Source organism: Chrysemys picta, chromosome 10, assembly GCF_011386835.1.
Source record: "Chrysemys picta bellii isolate R12L10 chromosome 10, ASM1138683v2, whole genome shotgun sequence".
NCBI lineage: Eukaryota > Metazoa > Chordata > Testudines > Emydidae > Chrysemys > Chrysemys picta.
Window position 1 is genome coordinate 22,227,962 of NC_088800.1, and position 15,732 is coordinate 22,243,693.

The 15,732-nt window shown below is 40.9% G+C and overlaps 1 protein-coding gene across 3 annotated transcripts in view; it reads left to right on the forward strand.

Moving 5' to 3' along the window:
* LOC101943325 (cytochrome P450 19A1-like) overlaps positions 1 to 11,091 on the forward strand; it is a 45,168-nt gene extending 34,077 nt beyond the window's left edge. For all 3 annotated transcript variants that reach the window (XM_008172267.3, XM_065558092.1, NM_001282243.1), the window contains 4 exon segments: positions 2,898 to 3,012; positions 3,691 to 3,853; positions 7,471 to 7,712; positions 10,139 to 11,091. In XM_008172267.3, the coding sequence (XP_008170489.1) occupies positions 2,898 to 3,012; positions 3,691 to 3,853; positions 7,471 to 7,712; positions 10,139 to 10,390 (772 nt within the window). In that variant the 3' untranslated portion in view covers positions 10,391 to 11,091.
* The last annotated feature ends 4,641 nt before the right edge of the window (positions 11,092 to 15,732 follow it).

Here is a 15,732-nt window from a genome sequence, read left to right on the forward strand (position 1 = left end):
TCCCTCTACAATGGCTCTATAATTATACATAAAATAAGTGTGCCTTTTTGGGGATTCCCCTGGTCACAACGAGGGCAGTCAAATTTCACACTGGAAAAACCTCCAATATAGTGCCGGTAAAACACACACACCCACAATAGAAAGTGTCATGATTTTTCATCATCATTTTTACTGGGCATATCCTAAATATTTCAAAATTTTTCAAAAATCTAAATTCCAACCAATTATATAGCCAGGTAAAAACCCCAAAATAAATTCCATGAAAACATTGCTGTCTTTCTCTTTGTTGTGTTTTACTGGTTTAAAAAAAAATCAACAAAATTTTGCAAAACTATTGTTTACATTTTAAATTTGGGAAATTTTGACCAACTCTACCAACTATAGGCCATTTCCTCTAACTGTCTAACCCTAACCAGCATCAGTCCTTATATATTCCAAATGTGTTATCATGGCCTAATGATGAAAACAATATGGTTCAGCCTTAGAAGAAATCCACCTTTGAGAAATGTCAATAGTAACTTCCTAAACAACATTAAGGCTATGTCTACGATTGCAGAGTTTTTGCTCTGTTCGTTTCAATGGTGATAGTGAACCGGTGAAAGAAAAGCACTGGTTTGTGTACTCAACACTCTGACGCCTGTGGAAGTTTGCAGCACTTCCATCTCTGAGAGCAGCACACTGAGGGCAACAATCTCACTGTGCAACTCTCTCCATTTTGACGATAGGTCTTGTGGGAAGGAGGGGTGATCCTGGGGCATCCGGAATCCCTGCACAGCCTCCTGTCCCCAAACACTGATCAGCTCCAGTAGCTCAGCATTGCTTAGGGTTACCATATTTCAACAATCAAAAAAGAGGACGGGGGAGGCCCACCCTAGCCCTAGCCCCAACCCCACCCTGCCCCCATCCACTCCCTCCCACTTCCCCACCCTAACTGCCCCCCTAGGACCTTACCCCCTACCTGTCCCCTGATTGCCCCGACCCTTATCCACACCCCCGCTCCCAGACAGACCCCCAGGACTCCCATGCCCATCCAACCACTCCCTGTGCCCTGACTGCCCCCCCAGAGCCCCCAACCCATCTACCCTGCCCCCGCTCCATGTCCCCTGACTGCTCCGACCACTTTCCACACCCCTGACAGGCCCCCCCAGAACCTCCAATCCATCCAACCCCCCCCTACTCCCTGTCCCTTGACTGCCCCCTCCAGAACCCCCCTGTCCCTTCTCCAACCCCCTGGCTCCCTTTCCGTGCTGCTCCGCAGCACACTCCAGGGGGCATCTGGACACAGCCACAACTGGCTCAGAGGGCCTGGGAGTGGGGAGACATTAATGGGGGGACCCCCCAAGGCCTCTAACCATCATCTGTCTGGGGCTTTTAAAAAAAAAATATCTTCCCCAAAATCTATCCCCCAGCGCCCAGCACCAGGCTGGGCACAGCTACTACTGCCAGGCGTCCTTTCCATCGGTTAAGTACCCCACAGTCACCCTCCCCCTGCCCCCGCTCCGTTCCAGTGAGGGCACGACGAGCCACCCGCGAGGAAACAGACACCTGGGCTCCACACAGGCACTAAACTCTGTTTTCCCTGCTGCGGGGCGGTTCTCTCCCCCCCTGCAAAAGCAGGTTAGAACAGCCATGCCCTGTCTCTCCCCAGGGAGCAGCACGCTGGGCAGCAGGGGAGGGGGAGGAGGGAGGAGCTCTAGAGCTGCCGGAGGCCACCGCCTGGCCAGTGATTTGAAGCTGCAGCGGGAAGATAGGCTCTGGCTGCTAGAGCCCCATGCTAGTGGCTCAATCCAGCCGGCCACCCTATCACCCGCGCCGTGCTCTGCAGAGTGGGGAGAATGCTGGACATTTTAAGATATTTACAAATTTCCCCCCCCAGACGCTATTTTTAACCTAAAAAGCCGGACATGTCTGGGAGAATCCGGACGAATGGTAACCCTAGCATTGCTCCAAGCAGGAGATCATTTGCTCCATGGAGCAGGCAGTCACCTGGCCAGATAAGTGAGCATTTGCCAAGAAAACAGGAAGGGGAGCTTCAGAGTTCCTGGGACTTTACAGGGGGACGGGTGGATGTCTGTTTACCTGGCAGCAGAGCTCCTGACCAGAGTAGTCATCTAGGTACTGTGGGATATCCTGCAGAGGCTAAAAGCTGTGTAAACAGGAAGAATGTGTTTTCACTTGCACATCACCATAAAAGCATCACCAGTAAGAGCTGTACGCCTCTCGTGGAGGTGGTGAAACTTCTGAGTTTCACTGCAAAAAGTCACTGGCAAGAGTAGACGCTCCCACAGTTTTTGTGCAAAAAAGGGACTTTTCCTGCTTTAAATGACAGGCCCTTAGTCACTCATATGAAGAGCAGAGCTTCTTTATCTCCTTTATGCTATCCTATAGAAAGAAAACAAGAGTTCAGTTGAAAGGAGTGAGCAATAAATGTAGAGCAAATAAAAGGTAATACTACTTCATTCAGTATATAGTCAAGTTGTGAAATTCCTTGCCACGTTTTCATCAAGTCTAATTATGGTCATGAATTTTTTTCCTTTCATGTACAGCATTTTACAGTAAGCTACCTGTTCTGTGGGTTTGCCCACCTTCCTCTGGATCAGCCTGTATTGGACCCTGCTAGAGACATATTACCTTACTTGATGGACCAATCTGCTCTGGCAGGGCAAATCTATGCTCCTATAGCTTCACTGTAAGAACAGCAGTCACTTTTCACTTCTCTAGAGGCAATCTGCCTTGTTTTACTGCTGCTCTACAGAATTATCCAAAGAATGTTTTTGGTTGTCTGTTTTATTATTACATTTCTTGTCCAATATAGTCTTACGTTTCCCATCCTGCATTAACTAAGCACTAAAATATCTCAGACGTTTATAGATATACTGGGTTCTATCTGTTTTCAGGAAGGATTTGAAAGAAGCAATTGAAGTCTTAATAGAACAGAAACGACAGAGACTTTCCACTGTTGAAAAATTGGAAGAGCACATGGACTTTGCATCACAACTGATTTTTGCACAGGTATTGAGAATATGAATTTGTCCAAAATGCTCCTGTTACTGAGAACAAACTGGAATTTGTAACAGAGTTTGACTTAATCTATATAGCAGAAAGTAATGTCATTTAAAACGAATACAAATTAATTAGTGTTTGGAGCACCTCAACAAGGTTCCAGGCTTTGAATAATTGCATCAAAATGTTTGGTTGCTTGCCTGAACCTTTTCAGGTTATATCCACATGCCCAAAGCGCTCAAGTTCATACCCAAATCTCCTCCAGCCTCTCCTTGGCCCATATATTTTCCATTTATATAAACACCTTTTACTCCAAAGAATCCCCAAGTGCTTCAGAAATCATAATCATGCAGAATGTCTGCCAATCAAGTACACTCTGATGGAGCATAGCAAGTGAATGGTGTACAGTATGCTGCAGCAGAGTGAGTGGAGGAGGAATTTGGGCTAAGCACAAACCTCATATACCCCAGGCAGGACATTGGTTTTCAGTGCTTCATCTGAGACACACATGAAGTGGATATTACTTCTCTCTCCCAGTAGCATAAGGACTGAGTAAACTTTGATAGGACTTGAACCAGTTGCTTCAAGTGAGTCTACATATTCCACATTCTCCCCTTCTAGTTGACCTAAGAACCTTTGCTGAAGCTCAAGTTCAGCATTCAACATTTGCCCCCTTGAATTTTGTAGAGCCGTGGAGATCTGACTGGTGAGAATGTGAACCAGTGTGTGTTGGAGATGATGATAGCTGCACCTGACACACTGTCTGTGACTCTCTTCTTCATGCTAGTACTGATTGCAGAGCACCCTAAAGTGGAAGAGGATATGATGAAGGAAATCCAAGCGGTTATAGGTAAGGACTGTCTATAAAGACAATGATGTTGGAAAATAATTATGCTTGAGTAGTGATCTAATCATTTTCCAGGAGAAAAATCTAAAGTTTATTTACTGTAAAGTGGGTGCAATAATTATCTTGCTGCATAATGTTGTAAAAAAGGTCTTCTGAAGTAGCATTCAAAACTGAGTGGGGAAAAATGATAAAAGATAAACTACTAAGGAAATAATAAATTAGGATCAGAGGCAATCTGCTAGAATGATAGGACCAAATTCAGCCCACAGTTACACCAGTATAAACCTGTAGTCACTTCAGTGGAATTACTCTGGATTTACACTGGTGTAACTGAGAGCAGAAGCTGGTTCATGGTGCTTTTTAACCACCGGTACTGAACCATGAAATTAAGTATGATCTCTCCAGCTAAGCTGAGCTAACAACTATTCATATCATATTATCCCTGTATACATAGTATGCATAGGTAAAAAGCTGTTTAAAAATACTACATTCTCTCTGGAAAATTTGAAATTAAGAAATCTATCATGTGAATATTTTCTGCATAGTAGTTAAACCTTTCAAGTAATCAAAAAAGCATTTGGAAAAAGAATTTGCAAGTTGATCTGACTCTCCTATTAGTGGTAAGCTTAATATTTTATTTTGGATGTGCAATACAATTAAGATATATGGACACTCCAAAAGATGAATCACCTGCTTTGTGAAAGTACCTCTCTAAGATACGGGTGAAGCTACATTTCTAATACTGAAATGAGGCCCCCATTCTGGGAAGCATCCCTCATCAGAGACCACTTTAGCAAGTGCTTAACTTCAGGCCTATCCTTAAATCCCAAAGAAATTAATGGGATTTAAGCATGTGCCTAAATACATCCTGAATACATATGGATTTAAACATGTGCTTTCCTGACTTTGAGCACCTTAGTAGTAGAAAGTTGTAGATCAACTGGAGTAAGTTGAAACAAAAGCAACAAAAATGGTTAAATGGCTGAAGAGAGTGACTTGAGAATTTTTAAAACTCTGGTCCATTTTCTGGTCTCCTCTGTGGGTGCTAATGAATGGCAGACCCACAAATTATGTTAATATTTTAGTCCTTCTTTTCTTTAATTTCTCTTCCCTGCCTGAACAACAATGTAGATATTCATTGCATTCACTCTCATCCACCGGTATCTCTAGGCACTCTGCTCCTTTATTTTGGTTCATTACATTGCTTTTAAAATCAAGTTTCATATCTGAAATAAGTAACACTTGTGCAAAACTATTTTTTAAGAATATTTTCAATGTTGTCCCAGAGCTTTAGCTAAATGTCACCTTTCTCCCCTCCAGCTAGCAAGCTGCATCTCTCTTATCTATCTTTATGTGGATGTCTGTCTTTCTAATTGGCCACGAGCCTTGTAACCCAAGGGAATCCAGCAAACTCTGCACTTGTATGTTAAGTTAACACATTGATATCTAAGTGTTGAATCCCATGGGCCATACAAGAGTAACAACAGTTCTCATTAATATGTAGCTGAAAGGCCTCTTTTCACAACTATATACTTGGCTTCCTAGAAGCAGTCAGCTATAATTTAATGCCAAAAGGCAGCCTCATATCTATCAACTACAAAATGCCTCAGCAAAACCTACATGTGCCACAATGCATCAGACTGCTGAGTTTTCTAAAGTAAATTGTCTCCTATAATCTCATACACATCAGTGATTTACCCAGTCAGTGTTGTGTACCTTGGCGAGATGGTAAGTTTAATTAATTATTCTTCTACTAATACAGAGCTTTCCTCTCATATTAAGATCTAACCCCTGTTGCCTTAGGGTCCCATTTTTCAAAAAGACTTGTAATTTTGAAGGCACTCTCATTTGGGAGAGCAGAAGATAGAGTTAAGACAGCAGGGAAGCTTTCAGAAATATTTGTTTCTCTTGAACAAGTGACTGAAAGTTTACGTCTCCAAATGCTTAGCTTTCAAATGGTTCCAGTAATTGCCGGGATTTCAAAAAATTCCATGACTGTTTTCAAACCATTCCATTAAAGTTCACTGAAGAGGATAGAGAACTGTAGTGGAACAGCGCAAAGATGACAAATAGGTTCAATGGTTAGCTAACTTTTTAAAAAATAAATGTTTTACTATAGGATAGTTGTAAAATTTGGGCGAGATTCACTGTCCCTTGCCCTGAGGGAGTACAAGTAGAGCTGGGCAGAGAAGGGTCCTTCCATTTTGTGGAGTTGAGATTTCCAAGTCTGGTTTTATTACAATCCAGAATGAAAACCCAAAATTTTCCATGAAACATTTTCTGCTCATCTGTACAGGGAGCCCCCACTCTGAGACAGTCTGCCAGGTGGCCTGCTCCGGTGCAGAGCACCCTAGGAGTTTGGGCTGTCAAGGAGTTGAAATACTGGGAACCAAGGATTCCAAGCTCCCAGCTCCCCATCAGGGGAGGAAACCAGGAAGATTTCAGATGGAAACCTGCCTGGCAGGCATGTTTTGAAACCCCTGGCACATAGGCTTCCATCAGAATCCTGCCTGGTTTCCAGTGGAGTTTGATTTTTAATCAGCCCATCACCATGAAAGGTTTCAATTTTGTTTTAATCACAATTTGCCAAATCATCATTATTTTGGGAATTTTTTTCTGACCAGCCATAGTAGGGATCCTGCAGGTGTCTGGAAGGATCTCATAGACTACACTTATTTGGTCCTCATCACTGTAAGGTAGATTGTCTACTGATGTCTGTCTAAGAGTGGATGGCCCAGAAGTGGGTATTGTACTACCTAAGGAACTCCTGGTTCCTGGCAGGAATTAAAGTCCTGATCCAATTTCTATTTAAATGAATGAATGTCTTTCCATTGACTCCCACAGGAGTTGAACCAGGGCTCGTCTACATGGTGCAGCAATGTTTCATAGTTTGAAAATCTTGAAATAGTACTACATTAAAATCCACTAGGGAACTTCTAGAATGACCTAGCAGGGTCTACATGGACCCAATTAGTGCTCAACATGTTAGTGAGCTTTTGAAATCACACCTCCATAGTGCTCATTGTCATATTGCGTAGAGAAACCTTCAGGTCTCAGCTCTGTTTTCCTGCCCTCCCCCACTATTGCGACCCCTAAGAAAGAAAGGCAGTGGAAATGTCAATTGCCTTCCCTGTGTATGTATCCCCATATTTTGGGAAAGGGCCTTACTGGTGCACTGGAGGTGTAATTCATATGCACAGCCTGTGCCACATGTCAATGAATCTGGCCCTTCAGCTTAAGAATCTATGGTATGTTAAATCAGTTTCGTACAAGGCCTTGATCCTGCTCCACTGAACTGAAGCAGTTTTGCTATTATCAATGACAGCAGGATTAGAGCCAGACTGTGTGGGAGAGGAGACTTGGATTTGGGGCAGATCACTTGATTAGTCACTTAGTGCCCACATGGGTAAACAGTTTGGCTGGCTTCTGTAGTATGAGGCTACACAAAGCCCAAGAACCTATAGACTCCTTGTCACCATGAATCCTGAAAGGAGACAGCATTTTTACTGAATGGAGGGATTTCCAAAACCATTCTGGCATCAACTTGCAACATTTCAAATAGCAATCAGGTAAAATTAGAATAGCAAAATCAACTTCTTTTGTCTGCTTTATTCCTCAAGGTGACAGAGACGTACAGAGCAATGACATGTCGAACTTAAAGGTTGTGGAGAACTTTATTAATGAGAGTATGAGATACCAGCCAGTTGTGGATTTGGTCATGCGCAAGGCTTTACAGGATGATGTAATTGATGGCTATCCTGTGAAAAGGGGGACAAACATCATTCTGAACATCGGACGTATGCATAAGCTTGAATTCTTCCCGAAGCCTAATGAGTTTTCTCTCGAAAATTTTGAGAAGAATGTAAGTTTCCTGTCTTCTTTCTGATAGGGGATAGAGTATTATTTCTAATTAAAATGAAAAATGGGTCTCTCTTATTTGGATTAAGTCCTTTCCACAGGTCAATTTCTCGTTGTCCATGTAAGCACTTGGATGCACATCAGTTTTCATAGCACATTATAATTATTATGAGGGGCTCAATCATGCATGATGCTGAGCAATACAGCACCGCTCCAGCAAGTGCCTCAGTACAGGTTTAAGTTTAAGCACACAAGTAGTACCATCGGGGCTAGACTCCTCAGCACCTTGCAGGATTGGGCCCAATGTCAACTGCAATGTATGAACAGCAAAATTTAGTTGCAATTGCCTTTTATTATTAAAGGATCTTCCTTGGGCTTTTTTTTCTCCTATTCAGAATTTTGGTTTGTCATTAGTTAAATGGCTGCTTTTATAGAATCATAGAATATCAGGGTTGGAAGGGACCTCTGGAGGTCATATAGTCCAACCCCCTGCTCAAAGCAGGACCAATCCCCAACTAAATCCCCAAATGGCTCCCTCAAGGATTGAACTCACAACCCTGGGTTTAGCAGGCCAATGCTCAAACCACTGAGCTATCCCCCCCCCCCAAATTTCCATAGCTAGAAATTAGATTATCCAATAAGAGCTGTTTCAAGTGGTAAAAATGTATCAAAATAGAAGTGGGGGTTGTATTACTTATAACACAAATTATTTGGTTCCTCGGTTTTTGATCAAATTAACTGGAAGTAAGCGGAAGACACTGCAATGCCTTCAATGGTAAAGGACATGGACTATGAAATTTTAAGATCAATTTAGCACTTCTCAGGAGGCACTTAGCATTATCAGGCTTTAATGTTTTGAAGCAAGTCTTGAGTTCCTTAACTTCAAGAGGTAGCAGGCCTAAAAGCCATGCAAACTTGGAGGGCTTGATACGCTCTTCTCCTACAACCGGTACATCCCCACCTTGATCATACAGAGGAAACCTCCTTGTACTGGTTTTGTGGGTTTTCCTACTATGCAAACATTAATATTAGTATTAATGTTTCCCAGAGTTTTAGTAGCACTTGTTATATACTGTGTGTGTGTGTGTAATGTAATATATATATATATAAAATACACTATTTTGTTATCTATTCAAAGCTTTTATTAGCTCTTGGCAAATACCTCCAAAAACATCCACACATAATATTCAAATAAAAAAGTGAACAGAAGAATTCATTTTGAAACCCATTTTGTGCTAATTTTTAGTGAATGTTTTGGGAAACATGTTTACCGGTGAGGATCTTTGCAGAAACAATTAGGAAAATATAAGAGGATATTTGCCATAAATTAATGTTGAACTCACAAACGTTAAGATTGAACCAGAAATGAGATCCTATGATTTATATTCATCCAGTCAGGGAGGGGGGAGGGATAGCTCAGTGGTTTGAGCATTGGCCTGCTAAACCCAGGGTTGTGAGTTCAATCCTTGAGGGGGCCACTTGGGGATCTGGGGCAAAATCAGTACTTGGTCCTGCTAGTGAAGGCAGGGGGCTGGACTCAATGACCTTTCAAGGTCCCTTCCAGTTCTAGGAGATAGGATATCTCTATTAAATAGTATCATGTACTCTATCCAACCAATCAAAACTAACCAACAAGGCAAATATTTTCATGTTGATGGTCAACTACCAACAATGAACTTTGCACACAACCTTTATCCCAAGAATTAATCATTGTGGAAAATTCACAGAGAAAAAGTGGCTAAATTTATCAAGTTAATTATTCGCTCTAGATTATTTCATCAATTTTACCCATTATTTCCATTCTAGCTATTTCTCTCCGTGGATTTCTTGATTGCTTTCTAAGCTCATTTTTCTGCTAAAAATGTTCCCCCCTGACCAAGTATTTAAAGCAGACACATTTTCTTGGGATTCATAACTAATGTAATGTGAGCAATACAGTCTGACTTCATGCATTCTGTTGGCCACATAACACACATTGTTCTAATCTAAATGAAAGCAACCCACGCCAATCAATAAGTTAATTGAGATATCATTGGAATCCAGAGACACATTTCCAGATTCCTAGACCAGCTCCTGCCCTCATTTACACACTGTGCAAGACCACTGTAGTCAATGGGACCTACTGGCCCTCATTTCTGGGCAGAATTTGGCTGTCTCACTTTTGCAGTTCCTGAGGTCACAGAATGAGATTGCAATTTTAAATGTTATTTCCACAAGTTTTTTTATTTGATTTTTTTTTTTAAAGAGAAGGATAAAAACAAACAATGATATTAAGGCCAGGAAGTCTGCATGTGGAAAAATACTTAATCCAGAAAGTCTGTCTAAAGGTTCCCCATAAAATGCTTAGAGATTTCAGTGATATTCTTAATAATTTAATGATGGAAATTGTTCTACGTGCCCTCAATGGACCTTTCTCATTGTTTCACACAGGTGCCTTCTCGCTACTTTCAGCCATTTGGATTTGGCCCTCGTGGCTGTGTCGGAAAGTTTATTGCCATGGTAATGATGAAGGCAATCCTGGTGACTCTTCTGAGACGGTATAGAGTACAGACACCAAAAGGAAGAGGCCTTAAGAACATCCAGAAAAGCAATGACTTATCCATGCACCCGAATGAAAGACAGCCCTTCTTGGAGATGTTTTTCATCCCAAGAAGAAACATAGACAAGTGTCAGGATGACTAACAACAGATCGCTAGTTGTCTCAGAGCTAAGGTTTCTGCTGTTCTAGTCACATTCTGAGAAATGTCCACCCCTCCTAGGTGCTGTCACGCATACTCTGAACTAAACATTTTGTTGCTCTTAGAGCAGCTATGCATTAAGTGATCACTTGTTCTGCTGCAAAGCAGGACCATGTTCTGGTCACTATTCAAAACTGATAAATAAGTTCTAAGTATATAGACAAGTGCTGTTTTCAGTTGATGAGATGTTGCATACAGAAACTGTTGTTACTTTTTTTAAAACATCCAATTCAAACAGAATTCTGTTCTGCTTCTCACACTATGCAAGTCCTGAGTGCTCTATGCCTGCAGACTTGCATGATATGGTTGGGATTTGTTTGGGGTGGGGGGATTGTTTTGTTTTGGCAGAGCTGGGCCCCACAAGAAGCATCATCAGCTGTTGTTATAACAGCTCTAATTATCTGTCATCCAAAAACATTTTAGTGAACGCTACTAATGTTCATGTAAAGTATGAGAAACATTGGGAAATGTATAAACTGTAGCTATCTATCTATATACATCTATAGCAATTACTAAATTCCTCTAAAGATAATGAGGATATAGCCAGTTTATCAATATACTGTCTATAGAAGGAGAAGTTGGAAACAATTTTTTCCCTCTACAATGTTTTTCTTTCTGGTATATTAAACAGATAAGATCAAAGAATGATTAAGTTAGATACATTTTATTGATTATATTCAATTCTAAAAGTATCAAGAAATAGATAGCATTTGAGACAACTGCAGTAGGTTTTCAAGGTCTCTATTCCCGGAGTCATAGCCACAGCAGCTCCATAAGTGTCTTCACCTCACACCATTAATGTCCAATCATGACTGAAAAGGATGGAGCCTGACACCCAGGAGCTAAGGGAAGAGGGAACAGGTGCAGCACAGCATTCCCCAACCCTGAGGGAGAGCTTTCTCACCTCTCCCAGCTTGTGGGGAGTAGTTCTCCTTCCTCCTCAGCTGTTGCAATGAAAACATCCTATTTCAACTATTCTTATTTATTACATACATTACCATGGCACCTAGGAACCCTCATCCTGGATGAGAACCCCCTCTACTTTAACCACAGCTTACACCTGCCATGGACTTCTATCTTAAAGGTTAAGATTGTGGGTTGTTCCTCCTAAGGAGGCCCCAGCAGGAGGGAGAATCCCTTCCAAATCTCTCACAACCCTCAACGCTCCTCTATCAAGACAATGGGCCAAATGCTGCTCTCAAGTACATGGGTGCTCTCCCATTAACTTCCATAGAGCTACACTGGTGTAAATGAGAACAGCAGTTGGCTCAAAGATGTGGATGCTGGTCACTCTTGATGATGACAATGGACTTCATTCATCCACTCCAGGCAGGCTCAGGGGTTGACTGATCAGAGGTTTGCTGCATCAGTCAGGAAACATCCTGAAACAGTAAGCAGACATGTAAAGGGGATTTTTCATACCCGTTATCAGGATTAGCTTTAAGAACAGGTCTGAAACCAGTTTTTGACCTTCCAGAAATCAGATATGTGAAAGTCAGTTAACAAGAGTTCCACATGCAGAGCAACATTTCCCGCAGAAAATGTGGCTAGGTGCAGAAGTATCTTTCATTGCTCATTCCTATAGATTAGCACCCCAAGGTCCTTTTTATCAAAAGATGTCTGTTATCAGGTCAATGGGTCAGTAGCAACTGTCATAAAAATATACTTTGTGGTTTAATAAGAACCAGTGATTAGACCAGGAAATTCCAGTTTTTAAGCATAAGTATTCCAAATAAAGGGAGCTCTCAAAATTAATGTCTTGATAAAGGCCAAACAATCAATCAAAACCCTTCTCATTTAGCCCTTTCCTCACAGGTTAGTTAATCTGTACACAAATGGTCAAACAAAGTACATCATTCTATGCCTAGGACAAACCTGTTTTATGCCACTTACGAGAATAGCAAAGTGAGGTCCGCAACATCTCTCTCTGGCTACTGTCCTTTTGCAAGGAATACACCAGGCAGTTCACTGCTCTCCCATAGCTCTGTCAAGAGCAAGATTTATCCAGTACTGAATATTAAAAGAAGAATATGACAATCACAGAAACAAATAAGAGTTTTCAGCCATGTGTAATGAAACAGTTTCAGTTGTGAATAATGATCAAGAAGAGAAGCTGCATATTTTGGGGACTTACAGCATCATCAAAACCCCTTGCCCCAGCCCTGATCCTCCTCCTGCCTTCTGAACCCCTTGGTCCCAGCCCAGAGCACTCTCCTGCACCCCAAACACTCATCCTCAGAGCCCATACCCCCAGCTGGAGCCCTCACCCAACCTCCCACAGCCCAACCCTGTGCCCCAGCCCGCACACATCATTCTGTACTCACAGAGCCCGCACCCCCAGCTGGAGTCTGCACCCCCTCCTGCACCCCATCCCCCAATTTTGTGAGCATTCATGGCCCGCCATACAATTTCCATACCCAGATGTGGCCCTCGGGCCAAAAAGTTTGCCCACGCCTGTCCTAGATCATCCCTGAAAGGTGTTTGTCCAACCTGCTCTTAAAAACCATTGATGGGGATTAGACAACTTCCTTTGGAAGCCTATTCCAGAATTTAAGTACTCCGATAGGTAGAAAGTGTAACTAACCTAAATCTTCTTTAAGCCCATAACTTCTTGTCCTACCTTCGGTGGACATGGAGAACACCATCCTCTTTATTACAGCCTTAAACATATTTGAGGACTGTTATCAGGTCCCCCTTCTACCACCACCACCACCACCACCCCTCGTCTTCTTTTCTCAAGACTAAACATGCCAAGTTTTTTTTAAAACCTGACCTGGGGGAAAGGTTATCATTTTTTGTTGCTCCCCTTTGGGTTACTCTCCAGTTTTATCCACACTGTTTCTGAATTGTGGCACCAGACTTGGACACAGTACTCCAGCTGAGGTCTCACAAATGCCAAGTAGAACGGGAAGAAAAGGAAAAAAGATCTTCCAGGGAAGATGGTGCTACAAGGGAGTTCAAAGAGCAAAATGGCAGCAGATTCATTTACTACTGCTAGCTAGCTAAGGCTTTTTCAAAGTGTCTTCCTTATAACCACTGGCACGTTATCTAAGTATTATATCTTGATGAAGTGCAGCCCCTAGATCATTCTGTCAACTAAGTGTATAGACAATACTAGGCATCTGTTTGGTAATGCTGACTTTGTGTTAAATATAAGACCCAGGAAAATGTTTTTACTGAAGCCTTATAGAAACAGGATATGATTTTCAAAAGAGCTTAAGTGAATACTATTGAATACTATTCGGAGCATGAATACTATTGACTTCCACTGGGATTTGTGTGCCTATGTCACTCAGGAACTTTAGAAAAAATCATGCCCAAATTGTTGGATAGAAAAAAAGAAGTGGTAATGAACTAGTTAAATTCCCCACCTTACACTACTAGGGCACACCAGCTAACCTGATATAGAATCCCATATGGAATGACTAGAAGAAAAGCAACAACAAAATTCAGGTCCCATTAATTAGTAACTGATGTGTTCACCTCAGATTTGCCTATAAATTGGTTCAATTGTAAATTGTTTGTAAGTTATTTCAGATCCCTAGGTTAAGAGAGCTGCCTAAACAGAACATTAATGTATTGACAGTCTTGGTAGAGAATAGATAAATTATTACAAAGACTCTGGAGATTACATATTGTAGCAGTTCTCACTGGAGTGGCTTTATTCTTTTTGGGCTTCTGCACAGACGTGGTGACCCTCACATTGCATGAACAAAAGCATTTTTAATAGGGCTCTCAAGTGATTAAAAAAAATAATTGTGATTAATCACACTGTTAATAATAGAATACCATTTATTTTAATATTTTTGGATGTTTTCTACATTTTCAAATATATTGATTTCAATTACAACACAATACAAAGTGTACAGTGCTCACTTTATATTTATTTTTGGTTACAAATATTTGTACTGTAAAAAACAAAATAAATGGTATTTTTCAATTCCCCCATGACAAGCACTGCAGTGCAATCTCTTTATCATGAAAGGTGAACTTACAAATGTAGAATTATGTACAAAAAAACCTGCATTCAAAAACAAAACAATGTAAAACTTTAGAGCCTACAAGTCCACTCAGTCCTACTTCTTGTTCAGCCAATTGCTCACACAAACAAGTTTGTTTACATTTTCCAGAGATGATGTTGCCCAATTCTTGTTTACAATGTCACCTGAAAGTGAGAACAGGCGTTTGCACAGTTTTGAAAGGTTTTTACGTGCCTGATGCACCAAAGATTCATATGCCCCTACATGCTTCAAACACCATTCCAGATAGGGAATCAGCATGGATGCATGTCCTCTAGAATGGTGGTTCAGGTTCTGTAGTTTCCGCATCAGAATGTTGCTCTTTTAAGACTTCTGAAAGCATGTTCCACACCTCATCCCTTTCAGATTTTGGAAGGCATTTCAGATTCTTAAACTTTGGGTTGAGCTATCTTTAGAAATCTCACATTGGGACCTTCTTCGTGTTTTGTCAAATCTGCAATGAAAGTGTTCTTAAAACAAACAACATCTGTTAGGTCATCATCCGAGACTGCTATAACATGAAATATATGGCAGAATGCAGTTAAAGCAGAGCAGGAGACACACAATTCTCCCCCGAGGAGTTCAGTCACAAATTTAATTAATGCATTATTTTTTTGACGAGTTTCATCAGCTTAGAAGCATGCCCTCTGGAATGGTGGCTTAAGCACGAAGGGGCATACCAATGTTTAGCATATCTGACATGTAAATATCTTGCAATGCCGGCTACAAAAGTTTATCTTAGTGATTGGCTGAACAAAAAGTAGGACTGAATGGACTTGCAGGCTCCAACTTTTTACATTGTTTTGTTTTTGAATAGAATTTTGTAATAAAAAAAGCTCCATTTGTAAGTTGCACTTTCACGATAAAGAGATTGCACTACAGTACTTGAATGAGATGAATTGAAAAATAATATTTCTTTTATCATTTTACAGTGCAAATATTGATAATTAATATTATAAAGTGAGCACTGTAAACTTTGTATTCTGTGTTGTAATCTAAATCAATATATTTGAAAATGTAGAAAAACATCCAAAAATATTTAATAAATTTCAATTGGTATTCTATTGTTTAACAGTGTGATTAAAACTGCGATTAATCACTATTCATTTTTTTAATTGCAATTAATTTTTTGAGTTACTCGCTTGAGTTAACTGTGATTAATTGACAGCCCTAGTTTTTGATAGAGAAACAGAAAGCTAAAAGTGGGGAAATTAATCTTTTTTCTTCTTGCTGTAGCTACAAAATATTAAATCTAATTTTTCATGAC